This window comes from Polyodon spathula, chromosome 33 (assembly GCF_017654505.1).
Source record: "Polyodon spathula isolate WHYD16114869_AA chromosome 33, ASM1765450v1, whole genome shotgun sequence".
In the NCBI taxonomy this organism is placed as follows: domain Eukaryota; kingdom Metazoa; phylum Chordata; class Actinopteri; order Acipenseriformes; family Polyodontidae; genus Polyodon; species Polyodon spathula.
The window spans coordinates 640,683-658,972 of NC_054566.1; the positions used below are offsets into that span (position 1 = coordinate 640,683).

An 18,290-nucleotide genomic window follows, 5' to 3' on the forward strand; every position below is an offset into this window, starting at 1 on the left:
CTCTTCAGTATGGCGAGGCGATTCGAGTATTTCAGGGGACTGAGGGGTGCACCTGACCAGCGGCACCTGATAAAGTACTGCTGTTTGGAACCGCATCCCTGCTTCACCACTCTGCATTATACCACAGTTTGTTTGTTTTTTAAATATGATATACAGTACCTATATTTCACTGCACCTTGTTACATTTGGTAGGCTTTGACTCAGGAGTGAAATTGCTGTTTATTAATAAATCACTTTATTAGGCCCTGTAGCTAACAGTAATGTTGGTATGCTAGTCCAAGATGTCGTTCATCAGAGTGTATCAGCAATGACAAAAAGAAGATAAAGTGGTGGGACAGAGGAAGGGTGGTTAAAGAGGGTTGTCTGAAGTATGAATGCCTGAATACGTTAACATCCCTCTAGGCATCCCTTATAGAACCTTGTGCAGTCTATGCCACTGCGTGTCAAGGCTGTGATCAGGGCAACTGGTGGTAGGACCCAATATTAGTTACAAGTCTTAATAAACTGTCTAGCCAGTGTATTCAAGTGATTGCAGCTAACAAAATAATTCCTGTTTTGCACTTCCAACAGCTGCACAGGTCTTAAATATGCACTTTTGAAAGAAAGACATTTTATAGAAAACATTTTAATTTTAAAACATGATGTCTGGTATTACACGAGATTAAAGGAAATCTGTCACTCTTGCACTTCCTGGGTAATTTCACTTTTAACAGTCTCTTCTGGGTCACGTTACTGGTTGAAAGCATGTCAGTCAATAGGAGGAGCAGCTTGGTTAATGAAAGGAAAGAAGCTAGAGCTGGTGCAAATCTAACTGAAAGCATGGCTGAGCAAACAGTGAATTCTTCAACCTCCTGCTGTACCAAACATCATGTTTTAAATTGAAAATATGTACTTGCTAGAACATGTGCTTTCAAAACTGCACATTTGAGACCTCTATACCAGAGTGAATGGATGCGCATGGTATTGAACTTCATTACCTTAAAGCCATAAAGACATAGATAGCTTTAAACAAGTGTAGCACCGTGTCTAAAACCTGGACATACAGTATGCAATGAATGGAAGTGCACACTAGGTAAGCTTCATGGAATGAATGTTCTTTTTCAGTGCCATCCCTAGCTGGTATAGACACAGTACCTCCCGTCTACGCCACTACACACCCCTGGCACAGACATCTCGAAGCCATCAGGGTTCATGCTAGGCAGGATGTGAATGCGGGTATTGTGGACTAGGCTGGTGATGGTCTTCATTTTGCCGTATTGAGACACCAGCAGGTCAGTGAAGTGAAGAAGCAGCTTTCAGCTTACAGGCTGTGGAGTGAAGAGATTGGCCGACACAATTAAAGTGTTACACAACGTTTAGGGCATATGATTGAAAGCTCCTGTTGTTACCAAATGAGAAACAAACAACTTGAGAGTGCTTACAAGCTTGAATTGTATTACATAGCTGTTTGCTTATAGTTTGGTTAATAAACAATGTTATTGACATGTTTTAATTGTGGTGTACATTATGCGCTATGAGGAAGCTACAGAGATGTATATGTGCTAATGTTTAGAAAATGCACTGGTCAGTTCACAAGTGACACTATAAATTCCCTGACAAATCACCAGGGATTCTCAATTCAGATCCGGTAGTAGCATGCGTCTTACCTCATTCCCATACATATTGCCAATGTATCTGGCCTCAGGGATGCCAACTCGAGGCTCCTTGGGATATTGGCCAATCACCAGCACCCAAAGCTCCCTTCCTATTTTGTAATAATAAGAAATACTACGAATACTGAAAACAATCTATTCTGGGTTGTGAGTATTGAGATCTTTTGCTTTATTTTGTTTTTAAAATGTGGTATACACATACACCTATCTAGTTATTGCCTGTACTGTAGGTCACATGACCCAACTGCAGCTTGACCATTGGAGTAAAACTGAGCTGCTGTACATTAATTTGGTACTTTGTTAGCATTGTCTTTTAAATATATGCGCGTTCCATATTAAGGTATAAAAAACATGCCATATATCAGAAGAAAGGGGGCCTTTATAAAAGTTTACCTTTAAAACTTCAGTTAGGGCTTTAAATTTAAATAAACCAGTGTCTGCTTGTGCCACTGAACTGTGACTTAGAAATATCAACCAAATTAAATATATTAGATGTAGCCCTGGAAATTAACTTTAAACATGGGGAGCTGTTACCATATACATTTTGATGAAAGGTTACACTCAGCCTCGCCTTACCTTCACTGGACTGCCCTATGGAGTAGATATGTGTTACGTGCGGGTAGGTTTTGCTCACCCAGTGCAGGTAGTGCTTCAGCTCAGCCTGGTGGTGGTATTGGAAGTACAGGCTGGACACACCTTCCTGGGCAAGGCAAAACCAAAATACAAGGAACGAACACCACATAACTGAATCCATACATGGGGCAAACGGGAACCTGCTGGAGAAAATATATACCGTACAAGCGTGTACACATTGCAGTAGGGTCTGCTTTCAATACAGAATTGTGAAACGGAACGGGTGTGTGTATATATATATATATATATATATATATATATATATATATATATATATATATATATATTATATAGATATATATATTACATATATATTAAAGTCAATTTCCAGTTACATGTATATAGATCTGACTATATGAACTTGATCCTTTCACGCATGCGTACAGTGTTAGCTGTCAATATTTTCAGTTTAATATTGTATTATAATATCAATAACTATTTATATAATAATAATAATAAAAAAAAAAAAACTTTGTCTACTGACACAATCGGTTTATTTCAAGGTTGATCAGGGAACATTAGACTCATCGATGTACGTGTGCAGTTGAGAGATATACACGAAGCTTACCAACCACAACAAAGCAAACAGGGTAGAGAAAACCATGGGTTCTTTTCAATTGTCCAGCTAGTTTGAACCGTCTCCTTGGTTACCGCGTAGCAATACACGCTTTTGCGATCTGAAAGTTACTTGTTGGTTCTGGATGTAACTTACCTTGCGGTTCTGAAAGCATGGAGCTGCGGTGGGAAAAACGTCAAAAATAGCATCGAAGAACTGTTTAAAAGTAAATACATTTTAAAAGGGCGGGTGTCCTGGCAAAGGTAGACATTAATCTCACGTTTGTTTTTAAATGTAAATGTGTGATAAAACATGTTATTTGCATGATATAACTTCTTAGATTCCAGTGGCTCGGGTTTTTTTTAAACCAGAAGAAACACACGAAGCGTTTATATATGTACACACATGTATATAAAAACATCAGTGAATATCTAACTTCTCGTTTAACGGCCTAAACGCAGTGCCAATGCCATATTGTTGAATTTGTTTGTGTTATGTACCGGCATTTCTTAGATGAAGTCATTAGCTATCAAAATGCCTCCATAAACAAGAATATGATAGAAAGATACAAATTACGTGTGTACATCTCCTAATGCAAGAGAGTTGTATTGCAAGACATGAGCAGGACATTGTTTATTTTCTGGCAACAAAATACACGTAAGTATAGAGATATATGTATAGAGTTCAACAAATACAATACAGTTTATCATTACTGACCGATTCAAGATGGAGAATTAGAAGTGTACCCTAATGTAATTAACAATTGTTGTATATAGTTTATAAACTCAGGGGGACTCAATAATTTGAAGTAATGCTTTCCTGTTATTTCTGTTTTATGATATAAGATTTGATCTTGAAGATTATTTTGGTGGTCATGCTTCACCCTAGTTTTGTTTTTATTTGTATTTATTTTTTGTAACTAGCATTTTAAATTTATTTACTGCATGGTATTTTATGTTTAACATTTGTATTTTCATTTATTTCAATTGTATATCTATATTTTCAAACAGTTAATTTACAGTATCCTTAAAAGCCCAAATTCAGTTACAATCAGAAGCCCAATTCTATTGCTGTAATTGTTCATAGGTTCATCACGACTAGCTACTGATGGGAGATCAGATGGATTTATCAACTGAGGGAGGGAGGAAAGAAGGCTCAAGAGTTACAGAAGAGGTAGGACAATAGGGCAACAGGTTCCTGCTGCCCCTTAAATGAAGGCAGTATATTTCATTTTTTTTTGTTTGTCTTTGTACAGCATCCTTTGTTTGGCAGCTCTGTGTCCATATTAAATTAAGGGCAGGGCTAGACAAATTAACCTAGATTCTGATTTCGCCTGATCTTGGGAAGGAAGGAATCCAATCATATTTTTGGTGTTGTTAGTGCAGTAAAAACATTCCAACCTCCAAGCCTGTAGTTAATTAATAGTCCATCTTAGCTGACTCTGTGCTGTCAACTTTGTGCACATTAAAGATCCTGTTGCATTATTTTGAAGAAGAGCAGGGCTCAAGTGATTCTTAAGGAAGCTCAAAGCACAAACACCTTTCTTGTGATGGTTCAGCATGTTTTGGTAGGACTTAGCTGTTTGCGTGCCCTTCTGCAGGTCAGCGATGGCAGCGTGTTTTCTACTGCTGTCTCTGAGGAACAGTTGGAGGAGGCACGAGAGAAATCACGGAGACGGCTTTTTGGGTCCAGCCGCATCTTTGAATTAGAAGAGGACAAGAAAGACCGTTTGGAGCGGTGCGGGAGGTCCATCATTGAACTCCGTGCTGCAGAGCAGTGAGTCCAACAGGGCTTTTTCATCTCTTTCTATGGCAGTAATCCAGTGCAAGGTATTTTGTGTCAATCCACAGGACAGTTACATCATAGCACCTAATTGAATGCTAAAATAAGGTCTAAATCTTCTTCCTTCCTTGTGCAGCTATGGGAGGGGTGTGGAGGCAGTGTCCAAGGCAGATTGGGAGAGAGCTGTGCACTTTTTCACCAAAACCATCAATTTGCAACCCCAGCAGGTAATATAAGGTCAAGCTGCATCATAAAATGATATACAGAGAAACATTACTTCTTGATCTTTAAACCTGACTCAACAAATAGCACATTCTAATGAACTGTAAATTAATTCGGCTCTACCTGCTTCTCTACTTTATTATAGAGCAGATGTGGACAATAGATTTGAAATGTCAAAAATTGATTTTGGTCTGTTTTATTGTATTATTGTAAAATGACTGAATTGCAAACATAATGTATATATGTTTTTTTTTTTTTTCTGGTGGTGTATACCTTGAATATTTGAGTTGAAAGTTTATGAGTAGTGGTCGTTTCAGACAAGGCTGTACGTGTGCAGAGCTGAAGCCTACCTGCAACTGTGTGACTTCCAGTCTGCTGCCTTGAACTACAGGAAAGCGTCTGCCCTCGAGCCACAATCTGAGGCCTTCCGTCTACGCCTGGCATTTGTCTTCTACCTGCAGGTGGGTAGTTCCATCTTGTTTAGCACAGGCACAGTTTAAACTCACTCCTGTGCCCTAGGTGCAGCAGTTTATATATAGTGTTGCATTTGAAATAATTGCATATCTGGAATTAACTAGAAGACTTTTATAACAATAATAACGGAACCAGTGGTAATATTATCAAACACCCCCACCCCAAAAGAAACCCAAAACTAAACAGTGTGGTCAGATGTTTAGGTCTGTTTTTTCAGCAATCTTTTTGATTTCAAGCTGCTTTTCTGTTCTTTTTTTTTTTTTTTTTTTAAATCAAAATGTATATTTTTGTTGATTCTTGTACAGAAAAGCATGTGATGGATCAAGTAATACTTTAATCCACAGATGTCCTTTTACTCGTGGTACAAAGACACACAGTGCGAGACATGGGAGCAATGTGATTACATTTCTACTATTTTCCATCAAAGCTTGAAATAGCCTTCTTAGCTGAGTTAATCCGCATTACTGTGGTCCTTCCTACATGACTGCCTTTCCAAAGTCATTTATGAATAAACAAAGAGCTGGATTCATAAAACTTGGTGCATATTTTGTGGGATGCCATTTGATCAGATTATTTCTAGCCTATTAACTTTGCCTGTTGCAGGGTCAGTGCCTATTTGACCATGGCAGGCATCTAGATGCACTGGAGTCCTTCGCCAAGGCTACAGAACTAAGACCTGACTACCGCCCCTACCACATGAGGAGGTGAGCTAACTCCAACCCACAGACCCTTAATACTTCCAAGTTAAATTGATACTGACAAAGTTACTTGCTTTTTGTGTGGGCTATTTTATCTTAGTTGTTGTTTTTTAAATATGACAGTACAATGAATACTCAGCTGTCTTCTCTGCTAATATGCTTGTTTTCGGCATTCTGATATTCAACACCGAATGGCGTAATTTGCTAGGGATTGTTCCTCCATCCAAGCGATTTGGAAAGACACATTTTTGTTTGTGTGGTTGACATTGTTACAGTTACTGACATTGTTACAGCCAACAAGGCTTCAGTGGATATATCTTGATAAAAAAAAAAAAAAAAAAAAAAAAGCTAAATAAATGATAGACAGTTAAGGCAGTCAGTTTCTTGATCCCATGATGTCACGACGCCTGTGTTTTTAATGGGCTGCTCCCCTGTTGTGCAGCTTGGCCTGTCTGGCAGCGATTGGCCGACATGGTGACTGTCTTCATTTGGTGAGCAAGCGGATAGAAACAGAAATGGATGACCCTGAGCTGTACATTCTGAGTGCACGGCTGCACAAACACTTCAACCAGGTGAGAATCTGTGTCCAACCATTGTAAGATACTAGAGATTTGCTATATACAATTGTTTACTACAGAGTTGTTCAGACTTTTTATGAGTAAATTTGGTTTCAATTAACTATTTCTCTTTACTATTTACTATTCTCTACTAAAACTTTTTTCTCCTTTTCCCCCTGATTGCAATTGCAACTCACACCATTTATTTTTTGCATCTACTGTACGTCTGTCCATATTGGAGTTTCTTTTTAAAATCCTTACTCTGATCTCCTGACTTTGCTTTATCATATTTGTACTTATTGCTGCTTTCACAATCTGTTAAACGGAGCCATTTGATGTTGCAGTTGACCATTTGTTACCACAATGTGAAGGCAGCGCTGGCGCTGGCCCCAGGCATACCAGAGGGACTATCTCTGCTGATGGAACTGGAAGGCAATGCAGAGCAAGCACGGAGCTTGGCACTGAGCAAGGCGGTGGCAGGGAACCTCCAGGAAGCCCTGCAAAAGATCAACACTGCCCTAGAGAACAACCCGGAGGAGGTCCAGTACTACCTCTTCAGGTAGACCAGCACTATTACAGGCTGTAGAGAAGAAGCACAGTATTACATTGGGATTCAAATCCCCTGGTACTAGTGGATAGGGAGGTGTGTTTAGTATAAGGACCTCTTGAATTCATTTGTTAGTGAAATTGGAGCAATAAATAATGCTCCACATTTCATCGTTTTTTTTTATGTGACCTTATTTCCTAAATTCCTTACCTGACAAAAAATATATTGATTAGGCTATTGGATGTAAGGTGTCTGGACTAACTTTTTTTAACAACATGTTTTGTGTGAGGATGAAAAATATATTTTTAGAAATAGGTAATGAATCGTCCCAATAAATAACAAATAAGGTACCAGGTTTACAATAACTACAAATATATTTAGATGTAAAATTTTCTTTTTTTTTTTTTTTTTTTTTGGATCATGTGGTGATACCACTAGATAACTAACCTTACCCCAAAAAGGCAGCGCTATTCACAATGCTTTTTCTCAGATTCGTGGTTAATAAGCCCCACTTCATGAGATTATGCTACACTTTTTCCTCATGCTTTTTGTGTCTGTGTGTGTGGCAGAGGGACCCTGTACCGGAGGCTAAAGGACTTCAATGCTGCGATCGATGACTTCATCCTGGTTCTGGATATGAGTGGGGGTGAGGAGGGGAGATCCGTGCAGACTGAGGCCCGGAGGCAGCTGTTGCTAACCTATAATGATTTAGCAGTGCACTGCTTCACCTCTGGCTTCTATGAGGAGGCAGTGATGCTGCTCAACAAGGCCATCGGGATGGAGAAGCACGAGAAGGGCCTCTACATTAACAGAGGGGGTCAGTTTCTGTTACCTTTTTGATCTAAAGAACCAAATGATCTTCAAACACAACAAAATAAGGTTACACTTATTTAAAGTATATAAATGAGTTACCAAATGCATACAAGTGATTTAATCCCCTACTTCAGTGATGAGGAACAAACTTTAAATTGGCCTTTTTTTTTTTTTTTTTTTTTTTTTTTTTTGGACATGCGTTTAGTCTGCTTTAACTATAACCTGAAATGTGATCAATAAAGTCTCTTGTTCTTTATCAGTTCTTACCATTCCAGGTATCTCTGAACTGCAAGCTTTAGACATTCAAGAACGCTCAATTTTTGTAAAGATCTCTTGATACTGGACTGGAATCTGCTCAAGTTTAATACAGACAGGTTTAAGAGTTTTTGAAGGAACAGCAACAATATCCATATGCAGAATATAGACTGTGGGTCCTGTGTGACTCGCCTGGTAAATGCACAACAGCATGCTGACCTGGCTGTGCAAAATTGATGAAGTATGTAATTTTGCTGGAGAAAAAAATATTGTAAATATTGCACTATAAATTTACAGTGATTGTCCATTATCATTATTTATGGCAACACTTCTGCTATCCTCAAACCTCAGGTAATGTGTTTATTACCCGAGCCAGTGTTCATTAATAATGAATTGGTTTATCAATGTATTGATTGCTGTTGCTTTCATGTTGCCATATTTGTAGCTTCTCGTAGCTACCCAGAAACAGGTGCTTTCCTCAGGCATTTTAAGGTTTTCTTATGAGAAATGTCAGAATATAAATGAAAAAAAAAAGATGTCTTCTTGCTTTTTATTTCTAATGTATTCTCACATATATAATGATAAGAACAAGCGTGTTTTCAGTTGTGTTTTGTGAAGATTGCAGAGTACTAAAGTGCTCTCAATACATTGATTATTACCTGTCCAGTAATCAAATAGGAAATTGGTAAATAATTTGCACCTCTACTGTTCAATCATGTGAAACTCTACAAATATCTGTCAAATAGTTTCTTTGGTGTTAACTGATGCATAAGCAACAACAAACTAACCAGAGTTTTGAAAACACAACTATATAAAATTGGTAAAGCAGTGTGTTCAGTATTTACTTATAATCTCTCAGCCAGAGCCCAGGACTTTTTCCCCACTGTGAAATAAGGAATGATCTTTTCCTTTACAGACTGTTTCTTCAAACAGCGAGAGCTGGAGTTTGCCCTGGCTGATTACCAGCAAGCTGAGGAGCTGGACCCATTGGACCGGAGTATTAAGATCCGCTACGCAGTGGTATACAGCACTATGGGGCAGAGGGACTACGAGAAAGGAAGGTAAGCTTTATAAAGCAAAGTAATGTCAAGAATGACTTTCCAGGGTCACTTGAAATGGAATCATTTTTACTGAAACCTTTTCCACGCAAAATGATTCTGCTGTGATATATGAAAGTACTCATACAGCTTACAGGAATGCTTTATTATTTAGTAACCAGAAATATTTTTTTTTTTACATTTTTATATGACTGTTCACACTAACCTGACGAAGCACATTATCAAACATAGCTATCTTACATGATTGGCATGGATTGCTTTGTTCTTTTTTTTTTTTAGTAAATACATTGAAGCCTTGGAAAACTTCTCCCGTGCTATCCAGTACAATCCTGGTGTGTCTCAATATTATGAGTGTCGGGCCAAGGCTCGCCAGAAGCTTCACGAGGAGCACGGGGCACGGCAGGACACGATAATGTCACTGCTACTGGACCCCAGCAATGACCAGGTCAGTCCCTGCCTCGGCCACACCGCTTCTCAGTTACTGTTTTTTTCCCTACTCCCAGTCCCTGTTGCTTTTAGGCTAAACTACCTCCTGCTCATCATCTCTAACCACTAGGCCACACTGCCTCCCTTTGCTCAGCTCTAATTATAGGAGGCTGTGTGGTCCAGTGGTTAAAGAATCAGGCTTGTAACCAGGAGGTACCCAGTTCAGCTCAGCCACTGACTCACTGTGTAACCCCAAGCAAGTCACTTAACCTCCTTGTGCTCAATCTTTCGGGTGAGACGTTCTTGTAAGTAACTCTGCAGCTGATGCATAGCTCACACATCCTAATCTTGTATCTTGTAAAGCTCTTTGTGATGGTGGTCCACTATGAACAGTGCTATGTGAAAATAAAGATTATTAATACTAGTGCCCAGTCCCAAGGCACTGCTTAGATCACTAAACTCCTGTCCCACCCCCTTATAAAATTCAAGGGGTTATATAAATTCTAGACAGATTCCTCCATCTGCTCTTCAGGCTGTGCCCCTGCTTTCTCAGCTCTATCCTGGGTGCACTGTCACAGATATTCTATCCAGCGAGGCTGGGGAGATGGCCAAAATGAAGCTGGATGTCAGCCTGCAAGCCTGTGGCCTGTATGAAGATCCCTCAAGGTACACAGTCTACTTATTATTGCTTCATACGATCGGCTGCTGCCTTTGAATTGCCCTACAAGGCCTGCCAAGCTCTTCTCTCTTGTTGCTGTTGCAGGTGATATAGACACATTAACAAACAAAACAATTCTGTTACTCTTGCACTTCCTGTGTCATTTCACATCAGCAATGTGTCAAGGCATGTTACTGGCTAAAAGCATGCCAGGCAGTAAGGGAAGCATCTTGTTGGTTAATGACAGGGAAGAAGCTGTTGAAGGGGTGGGGGCAGTTTCATCTTCCAAGTGAAGTGGCCAAGGAAGTACAACACTGTGAAAGCATGATTTACTAACAGATATCTTTAAAATTTCTTGCTTTCCAGTGCTGTAAGCTTCACACCTTGGGACAAAAACCCAACACTGTCTTCTGGTTGATTTACAGCCAGGTGTACCTGCTTGGGATAGTGGTATTTTGCAGCTGTATTTTATCTTGATTGTTTGTCAAGATAGAAAGTTTGTCTCAGAGAAATACAGGGTAGTAAATATACAAAGTGCTGCATGGTACGTATCCACTCGTGTGTGTGTGTGTGTGCAGTACTTGATACATAAATGAGAACTCGGGGCTCGCCTAGTAAACACATTGGAGTGCAGAGTGACTCCTGCCAGCATGATTTGAATCCAGTATGTGCAGAGTAGCTGATCTTGGCACAGGAATGCTGCATTGGCCCTTCCAGAGGGGTGAGGAAGGAAATCAACTAGGAATAGGTTTGTTAACCTCCGTTACCACGGTTCAGTGTTACTCTCGAGTCCTCCTTAATGTAGGCTAGAGACCTGCAAATTAGGGTAGAAAAACAGAGGAGTACAAATTAAAGAAAAAAGTTATAAAATTTGACCATGTCAACAGGCAGTTGGGTTACATTCCTTAGCTACACCAGTTTCCTTCACCCTTGAAACCAGCAGATACATTCAATTTTTACAATACGGCTTTTACTATATTGATCTTTTTAAATGTGTAAAAACAACAGTGAAAGAATTTGTGCTTTGTAAATTTTTCAAAGTACTTAAATTCTTCAGTGTTTGAGTCTGTCTTCCATTGAATAGTCACTTTTTTGTAGAGTGTGTGTCATAAATTATACATATATATACATAAATATATTATACTTATATATATATGTGAATAGATTTGAGTGAGTTTACATAAATATTGTACTTCAGTTTTAAAAGGGACCCCCACAAACCGCCAGCAAAACACGAGAAAGCAAGTGAAGAGCCTGCTGACACAGAGGACACCAAGAATCGCATCGCACCGTGCATTGGAGATACCGACCTATATCATGAAATTGTGATGAGTAAAGTTAAGGTAACAACAAAAATAACAAATACTCTGATAGAGAATTGCAATTAACTTCTGCATAGTTGTGCATATCACAGCTTTCTATTTTTAAACATTGCTGACTTCAGATTTTTAATCACACATCATGGGTCATAATAAATGAACTGGACATTTCTCAACATTTACTCATAAGCGTTTGTTAGGAGGATAAAAAAAAAAAAAAAAAAAAAAAAAAACTCTTCCAAGGATAGCAGTGTATCCGGATTGCACCCTCCTCAGTGCACCAGCATTGTTGCAGGAGGGAGCATGATCTGAATACACTGCAGTGTTTAAAAGAAGAAATCTCTTTCTCTAGTGAACATTCCCAAGTAAAATTACAGCCAAATGGACAACACAGCGAAGGTAATGTGTTTCTTGTAAACACTGCAGGGGGTTCTGCAACACTGTAAATGTGTTTAATCCACATCCTCGGCCAGAGCTTTCGCTGCACCCTTTCAGGATATAATACAGCAAAGGAATGGGATGACAGTCCCCCCCTAGACCCACCCCTCAGCTAATCAAAGAGGTCTGCGACACACCCTCGCTGAACCGCCTTGTCATTGCCACGACTGACAGGCGCGTCAAACAGGGCTTCCTAGCTCACCCCCGGCAGGATCGCAAAAAAAAATCCAGCACATATCTCCACTGGCACAGATTAAATATTACATCTACTTGCCAATAATTTAACTAAGTATTCCTTATAGCAGTTTAATTAGGTATCCTCATCCAGAATACATGCCTGTCTACCTTGGTATTTAAATGTGTACAACAAAAAAAAAGTTTGAGCAAGCAGAAAGAGAATAAGTGATTATTCCCCCCCCCCCCCTTCTATTTCAGATAAACCGAGCAGTCAAGTGTGCACTTCAGGAGCGCCGCTCCTTGCGTTACGATGGCCCCAGGGTGTCTGCTCTGGCCCGGCCAGCTTCTGCGGAGCCCCCACAGGATGCAGACAGGCCCTACCGCTGGAAGAAGTTTAACACTGCCGTAGGGCTGCGGTTTAGATAACTGAAGACCCAGCACACACTTCTCTTGTGTTCAGAATAAAACACCAAAACATATTTATAATTCATTTATTCATCTACTAGCCAGGATATAAAATGAGCAAGGTATCAGGACAGGTGTTTATAGCATGCTACTAATTTAGGAGGCTGTCTTAAGCTGTGGATGCACTGGTTAACAGCCTTTTTGGTTGCGTGATAACTTTAAAGGAACTACATACTTTTATAGTAGCTGAAGTTTAGAATCTCTTAACTAGATTATAATGCATTGCTTCTAAATCAACCTGTAAATGGCTCCATCTACTACACTTTGATAAATAATTCATATCAAATATACAATACTCACAGGAAGAATGCAAATTAAAGATTATATCAACATATGTGTTTCACAGCATTGTTTCCTTTTGTAAAAACAAGAGTCAGAACATTTTATTTAACCATTTTATTATGGATACAAGAGCAGAATATACAGCCAATGTTTATGTTGAACAAAAAAACATTACAAGTTGATGAGTGCACAATAATGTGGATATAGTTATTTTTTTCTATGTTAGGATCACTGTAAAGGGCCAAGATTATGATGTACAGCTACTGTAACCCGAGTAGCAATCCATTCACAATATTTACATTAGAGACTGCCCATACTCATGGGACCTTGTCCCTTCTTGCATATTAAAAGATGCTACAGCAATGCAAACAGTTGATAAAGGGAGGTGAACGTCTAAAGAATCACTTCTGATGAGGGCTGCTGGACTCTGGAGCAGAAAGGCCAGCTAGTCGCACAGTGAAAAAGCAGTTTTTAAATCAACACAACTACTCAACAATGCATCACACTCATGACCTGAAGGACCAAGTAGAGCCTGCCAATTAAACTCAATTGCTAAGAGAGTTTGTGATTTTAATACCACAAAACTTTTAACTTGAGAACAAACAATGTAGATTTAAACCTAGGCTATCAGATGAAAGTTTTGGTCATCAAGCCACTGAACAACATGTAATGCCCAAAAAGAAACTAACCATCTAGGACCATGTACTGTTGTGCTGTATGATAATCCACTAGCCTTTTACTTCTGGAAGCCTAGGTTCAAATCTAGTTTAACACAAAATAAATTAAATTGTGATTACAATTTCGCTTTTGGGGGACACTAATGTAATCCACATTACAAAAACACTACTACAGCCACTGCAACAGCTACCGATCTCCGTTTGGTGGATAAAGACGACATCAATCTCCAGTACTGTCAGTCCTTTTCATGAACACCTAGAAAGATCTCAATATTTTTTAAAGCTATCACTAATTTTACGGTGTAAAAGCTTATAGCTGAGCCTGCAGAAAGAGGACCTGAGTCAATATTCTTCAAAATAATTGGTTCTGTATATCCAGGGCAGGAAAGCTAATAGAACCCAGTTCAATCTACACTAGGCATTGCAAAAACAGATAAAACAGTGAAATGAAAACTAAAATAGGGTGGATAGAGTAGCCTCAACACGAGCGTAGATCTATTCACCTTCTGAAGCTACCGTCACCAGCAACCGCTAATCAGAACTACCTTATAACACACACACACACACACACAATGTTGTTCCCAAGAACCAGAAAATAAAAATAGTGCAACAGATCTTTCTGTCCAGCAAATCAGCCTGCTCTGGCCAGACCTTCCACTAACTATTGGTCAGAGAGAGATACAGCACCAGGCTAGGCTACCATCAGAAATATCCAGTGGTAAGAGGCAGAGCATTTATTAACTGGACCAAAAGGCACCAGGGCAAATTGCGTAGACATCAACTTTACTAAAGTTGAGTCTGCTTGTGCCTCTAGGATGTTTAGTCTCATAGCCTCTATAGACCAGCTCATGTGACAATGTTTTATTCAAGAGCTGATTTGGATTTATTGTACTGCCTTTACTTTTCAAATATTTAGAGCACTAGAAGTAGCACAAAATGACATTTTCAGTGTGTTTACAGACAAGGCATAATTTTATTAACATACAGCATTCAAGATATTGCTTTTACATGCATAAAGGGGAACACTGTAGTATGTGTTCTATGTACATTCCTTGTATATGTGGAGAGCTCAGTATTCTGAATATGCACTGTGATGCACTGGCCTACTCAAAGAGTTTGTGGTAGAAATAGATTTTGGTTTTTATAACACAATTCTTAATTCTCTTGGCTTCCAAAGTGCACTCCAGCTATGAAATGGCTCCATTGTTAATGCACTATTGCAGTAGATTGAATACACTGTTCTTTTTATAAAGCTGGAAAATTACATTTCCCAACAGCAATGTGACTTCCTCACAACTCATATACTGAATACTAAGTTAGCAGGATCAGATTACTAGCATTTTGTCTACTCCCGGCTTCCTTGCACTCTTTGTACATGAAAAAACAATGGCATTTGGAATACTCTGGTTACATTACATTTATCATGGATGCTGAGCATTCCCAAACATAAATCATAACATTGGAATATAATGAATGTACAGTGATTGCATTGTCTTACCTGTGGTTAGAAACAGGTCCCTTAAATATTTCTATGTAGGGTTGTATGCATAATGCATCAGCACACTAGTTAATGCATGTTGCACAATGCTCTTCAGGGTTAATGTTTCATGAAACTTCAGTACTATTGCCTTTATGTCCTCGAGCCTACAGTTCACGTCAGCTAATGACATAAAACAGCGTTCCCTGCCTCGATCAAGAAACGAAAGGCACCAAAATTTCATTTTTACGCCACTTGCTCTTGACTGCAGTGTTTAAGTACAATTCAGTACACAGATTGCTCGGCCTAGATACCGTTATTTAATTTTCTTGATTGAACCCCTCATGATTTCTCTCCTGTCTCAAAATCCTCAGCCCACCACAGGGCAACAAATCAGCAGCAATGAGCTGCCTCACATTTTTCATTTAAAACAAACAATCAAACAATGCATTTAAATACAGACAACAAACAAAAAGGAAACAAAATAAAACAAATTGACAGACAACACCAAGTGCTTCAGCTTTCCCTTTTTTGTATACATTTAAAACAGTTAAAAAGGTTTTAGCTCTCAGTTGTGGAGCTACCACGGGCAATGTGCATTCATACTTAAACACAGACAGCACCACTGAGAACAGCAGCCTCTGCATGACAAAGCCAACCTGATTGTACAGAGGTGATTTGAAACCCGAACACACAGGAATTCAGTCTTATCCAATCAATGCAATAGTGATGGTACACTCATAACTGAGTAAAGGCCATGACCAATAGAAGAATAATGCAGCAGAGAGACAGAAAATGAGATCATTTGTTTACCAACCATTAGTCAATGGTAGATGCTTGGTCATACATTAGTTTAAAAAGGACCTGTCAATAAGCATCTACAAACAAGGGATATGCAGCAAAATTATTTTTGTCAGTCATCCAGCGCCTCAATAAAATACCTAGTATGGTTAACCATGCCCTTTTTAATAAATTGTATATACATGGTATTATTTTTTTAAAATATTAAAATTGTATCTTAAACTAAAGCATTGCTTTTCTAGATGTGCTCAGTGTGTTCAAGTTTCAATGACCCCAGTCCATTTGGTTATGAAAGATTTACAGATACAATATAAAAACTACTACCTATTTTAAAAGCAATGGTGCTTCCACTCACCTTGACCCAAATGATTCTTCTCCCACTTATAAACCTGCATCAACAAGATCAAGATCTGTAATCTGCCCTTGTGAAACTAGCCTGCAGATGGCTGTCATGCTAAGGCACACTGCTTTAGTTGGTTCACCCTTCATGCCAGATGAAAATCTCTCCCTTTATTTACTGGATTGCACAAGAAAAGGAAGAGAGCTCGGTGTTGACAGTGGATCCAGTCTTTGGTAGCTCTTTTGGGTTTCTCAGTACAGAGGCTTGATTTCATATATGTATTGCACCAAAACTGAAAACAATCACAGGTGAAGTAGGGCCGAGCTCTTTTCTACTAATAACTCAAACGTGAACATGAACATGATTTTGGTGACCAAGTAGCTATCCCTTTAGAATTCCCCCATCTAACCAGCTGAATCAACCATTTAACCCCAACAAAGCCCACATCAGCCATGCAGTGAACAGGCAATCCATTCTCAAGCTCTTTGTACGCCTTTTGAAATCTCAGTTGCATGCTGTTGCAGGGCATCAAATCGCCTGGGCCCTCATGGGAGGCACACGTGTTTGTTTGTTTTTTTTGGCTTGAATGTCTTTTCTCACCCAAATGCACAAATTTAAAGGAGTTCTAAGCTTTTTAAAAAATTCTTACCTTTTATTAGATTTATTAACATTATTAATGGTACCCCGTTTATTATGCTGATATTTGAGTTTTCCTTTCTTATTAATTCTTATGGAAATATTTCAAGACACAACACCATAGACAAACTGTACCTAATAGCTTTGCTGTAGGCCCAATGATTTCAACTACAACACATGAAGTGATTAGGTATCCGAAAGCAGCAGCACCTTTTCATCTGTAGGGTTGATGAAATATGGATATGAAAAACACAAGCAAAGAGCCAAAAAAGTTCTTAAACAAATGGCAAGTTACTGTCACAGCACTGAAGAGGATTCCAGTTCCTGCGCTCTTAACAGCAGTAAGCTTCTTTTAGTTTCCTTTGAAGCAGATATAGCCATCGTCTGCGAGCGCTCTAAATATAAAAGGAAATGAATAGCTTTTGCTTTGCTTTGCTGCTGGGTTTTGGAGCACCTAGTAATGTTGCAGTTGGGGGATGTGAAAGCTAGTTCAAAGACCACAGACTCTCCAAGTGTGTATAGTATTTTAAAAGGGCTTATGCAGAACATGGTGTTAATTCAATGCCAGCTAACATCGTGCATCACAAACAGGTAACAGTGCAGGCAAGTAGAATAGGGCACTTCTCTTTGTAGAGTTTTTAAGCGTTCTCTGGTGCTCGTGCTAGAGCTAGAATTTACAGCTATTGTCACTTCTGTCAAAGCCCCTGGTTTCAATTCCCAGAAATGTGTGCCGACATTACCAGACCTAGTGCAGGTGAATGCTATGAAGATGGGAAACACATGCAGGTGTGCAGTAGGGTTTGCTAGGATGCTAGCAGTAATTACTACCTTCTCTGCCAAGGTCAAATATTATAAAAGGAAGGTCTGAAGCAAAACGATCCAGCACCCCTGTACTACACTGGTTAAAAAAAAATAAACACACATTTATCCTGAAAGTTTTCTTGTAATCTGCTGAGATTCAGCTAAACTGCAAAGCCTTTGTGAAAATGACATTCAGAGCTATTTTCTCTTTAAATGTCACAATGACAATTCAGCAGTGATAACAGAGCATCACTAGGACTGTAGAAGAACTGCAATTAAAAGCTCACTAGTTATACTGGAACTGCAGTCTACCCTTCCTCCAGACTGTCCTACTGTATGCCCTGTAACTGCAGTTGCACGGAGCCATCAATAGCCATGTTTGCAGGCAGCTTCAATGAGTGTCGGTGGTCACACTTGCAAGCTGTTGAAAGCAGTCATTGTGGTCTGCGGGCTTTTAGACAAGGGAGAAAAGGTTTGAAACAGCATTGGCCCATGAAAAAAATAAATAAATAAATAAAAATAAAAATTGGAAAATGTTCCTTTTTG

General features: G+C 39.1%; 1 protein-coding gene across 4 annotated transcripts in view; it reads left to right on the plus strand.

Moving 5' to 3' along the window:
* LOC121303556 (tetratricopeptide repeat protein 16-like) overlaps positions 1-18,258 on the plus strand; it is a 27,597-nt gene extending 9,339 nt beyond the window's left edge. The window contains exons 1-14 of one of the 4 annotated variants that reach the window (XM_041234324.1): positions 2,969-3,104; positions 3,928-4,014; positions 4,442-4,617; positions 4,760-4,850; positions 5,163-5,306; positions 5,923-6,023; positions 6,460-6,589; positions 6,919-7,133; positions 7,691-7,938; positions 9,106-9,250; positions 9,527-9,692; positions 10,206-10,339; positions 11,530-11,674; positions 12,524-18,258. In XM_041234324.1, the coding sequence (XP_041090258.1) occupies positions 3,949-4,014; positions 4,442-4,617; positions 4,760-4,850; positions 5,163-5,306; positions 5,923-6,023; positions 6,460-6,589; positions 6,919-7,133; positions 7,691-7,938; positions 9,106-9,250; positions 9,527-9,692; positions 10,206-10,339; positions 11,530-11,674; positions 12,524-12,691 (1,929 nt within the window). In that variant the 5' untranslated portion in view covers positions 2,969-3,104; positions 3,928-3,948 and the 3' untranslated portion in view covers positions 12,692-18,258. Of the gene's footprint in view, positions 1-2,968; positions 3,105-3,182; positions 3,499-3,927; positions 4,015-4,441; positions 4,618-4,759; positions 4,851-5,162; positions 5,307-5,922; positions 6,024-6,459; positions 6,590-6,918; positions 7,134-7,690; positions 7,939-9,105; positions 9,251-9,526; positions 9,693-10,205; positions 10,340-11,529; positions 11,675-12,523 lie in introns of those variants that run through there. The other 3 variants (XM_041234327.1, XM_041234325.1, XM_041234326.1) reach the window with 3 other exon arrangements.
* Positions 18,259-18,290: the final 32 nt, after the last annotated feature.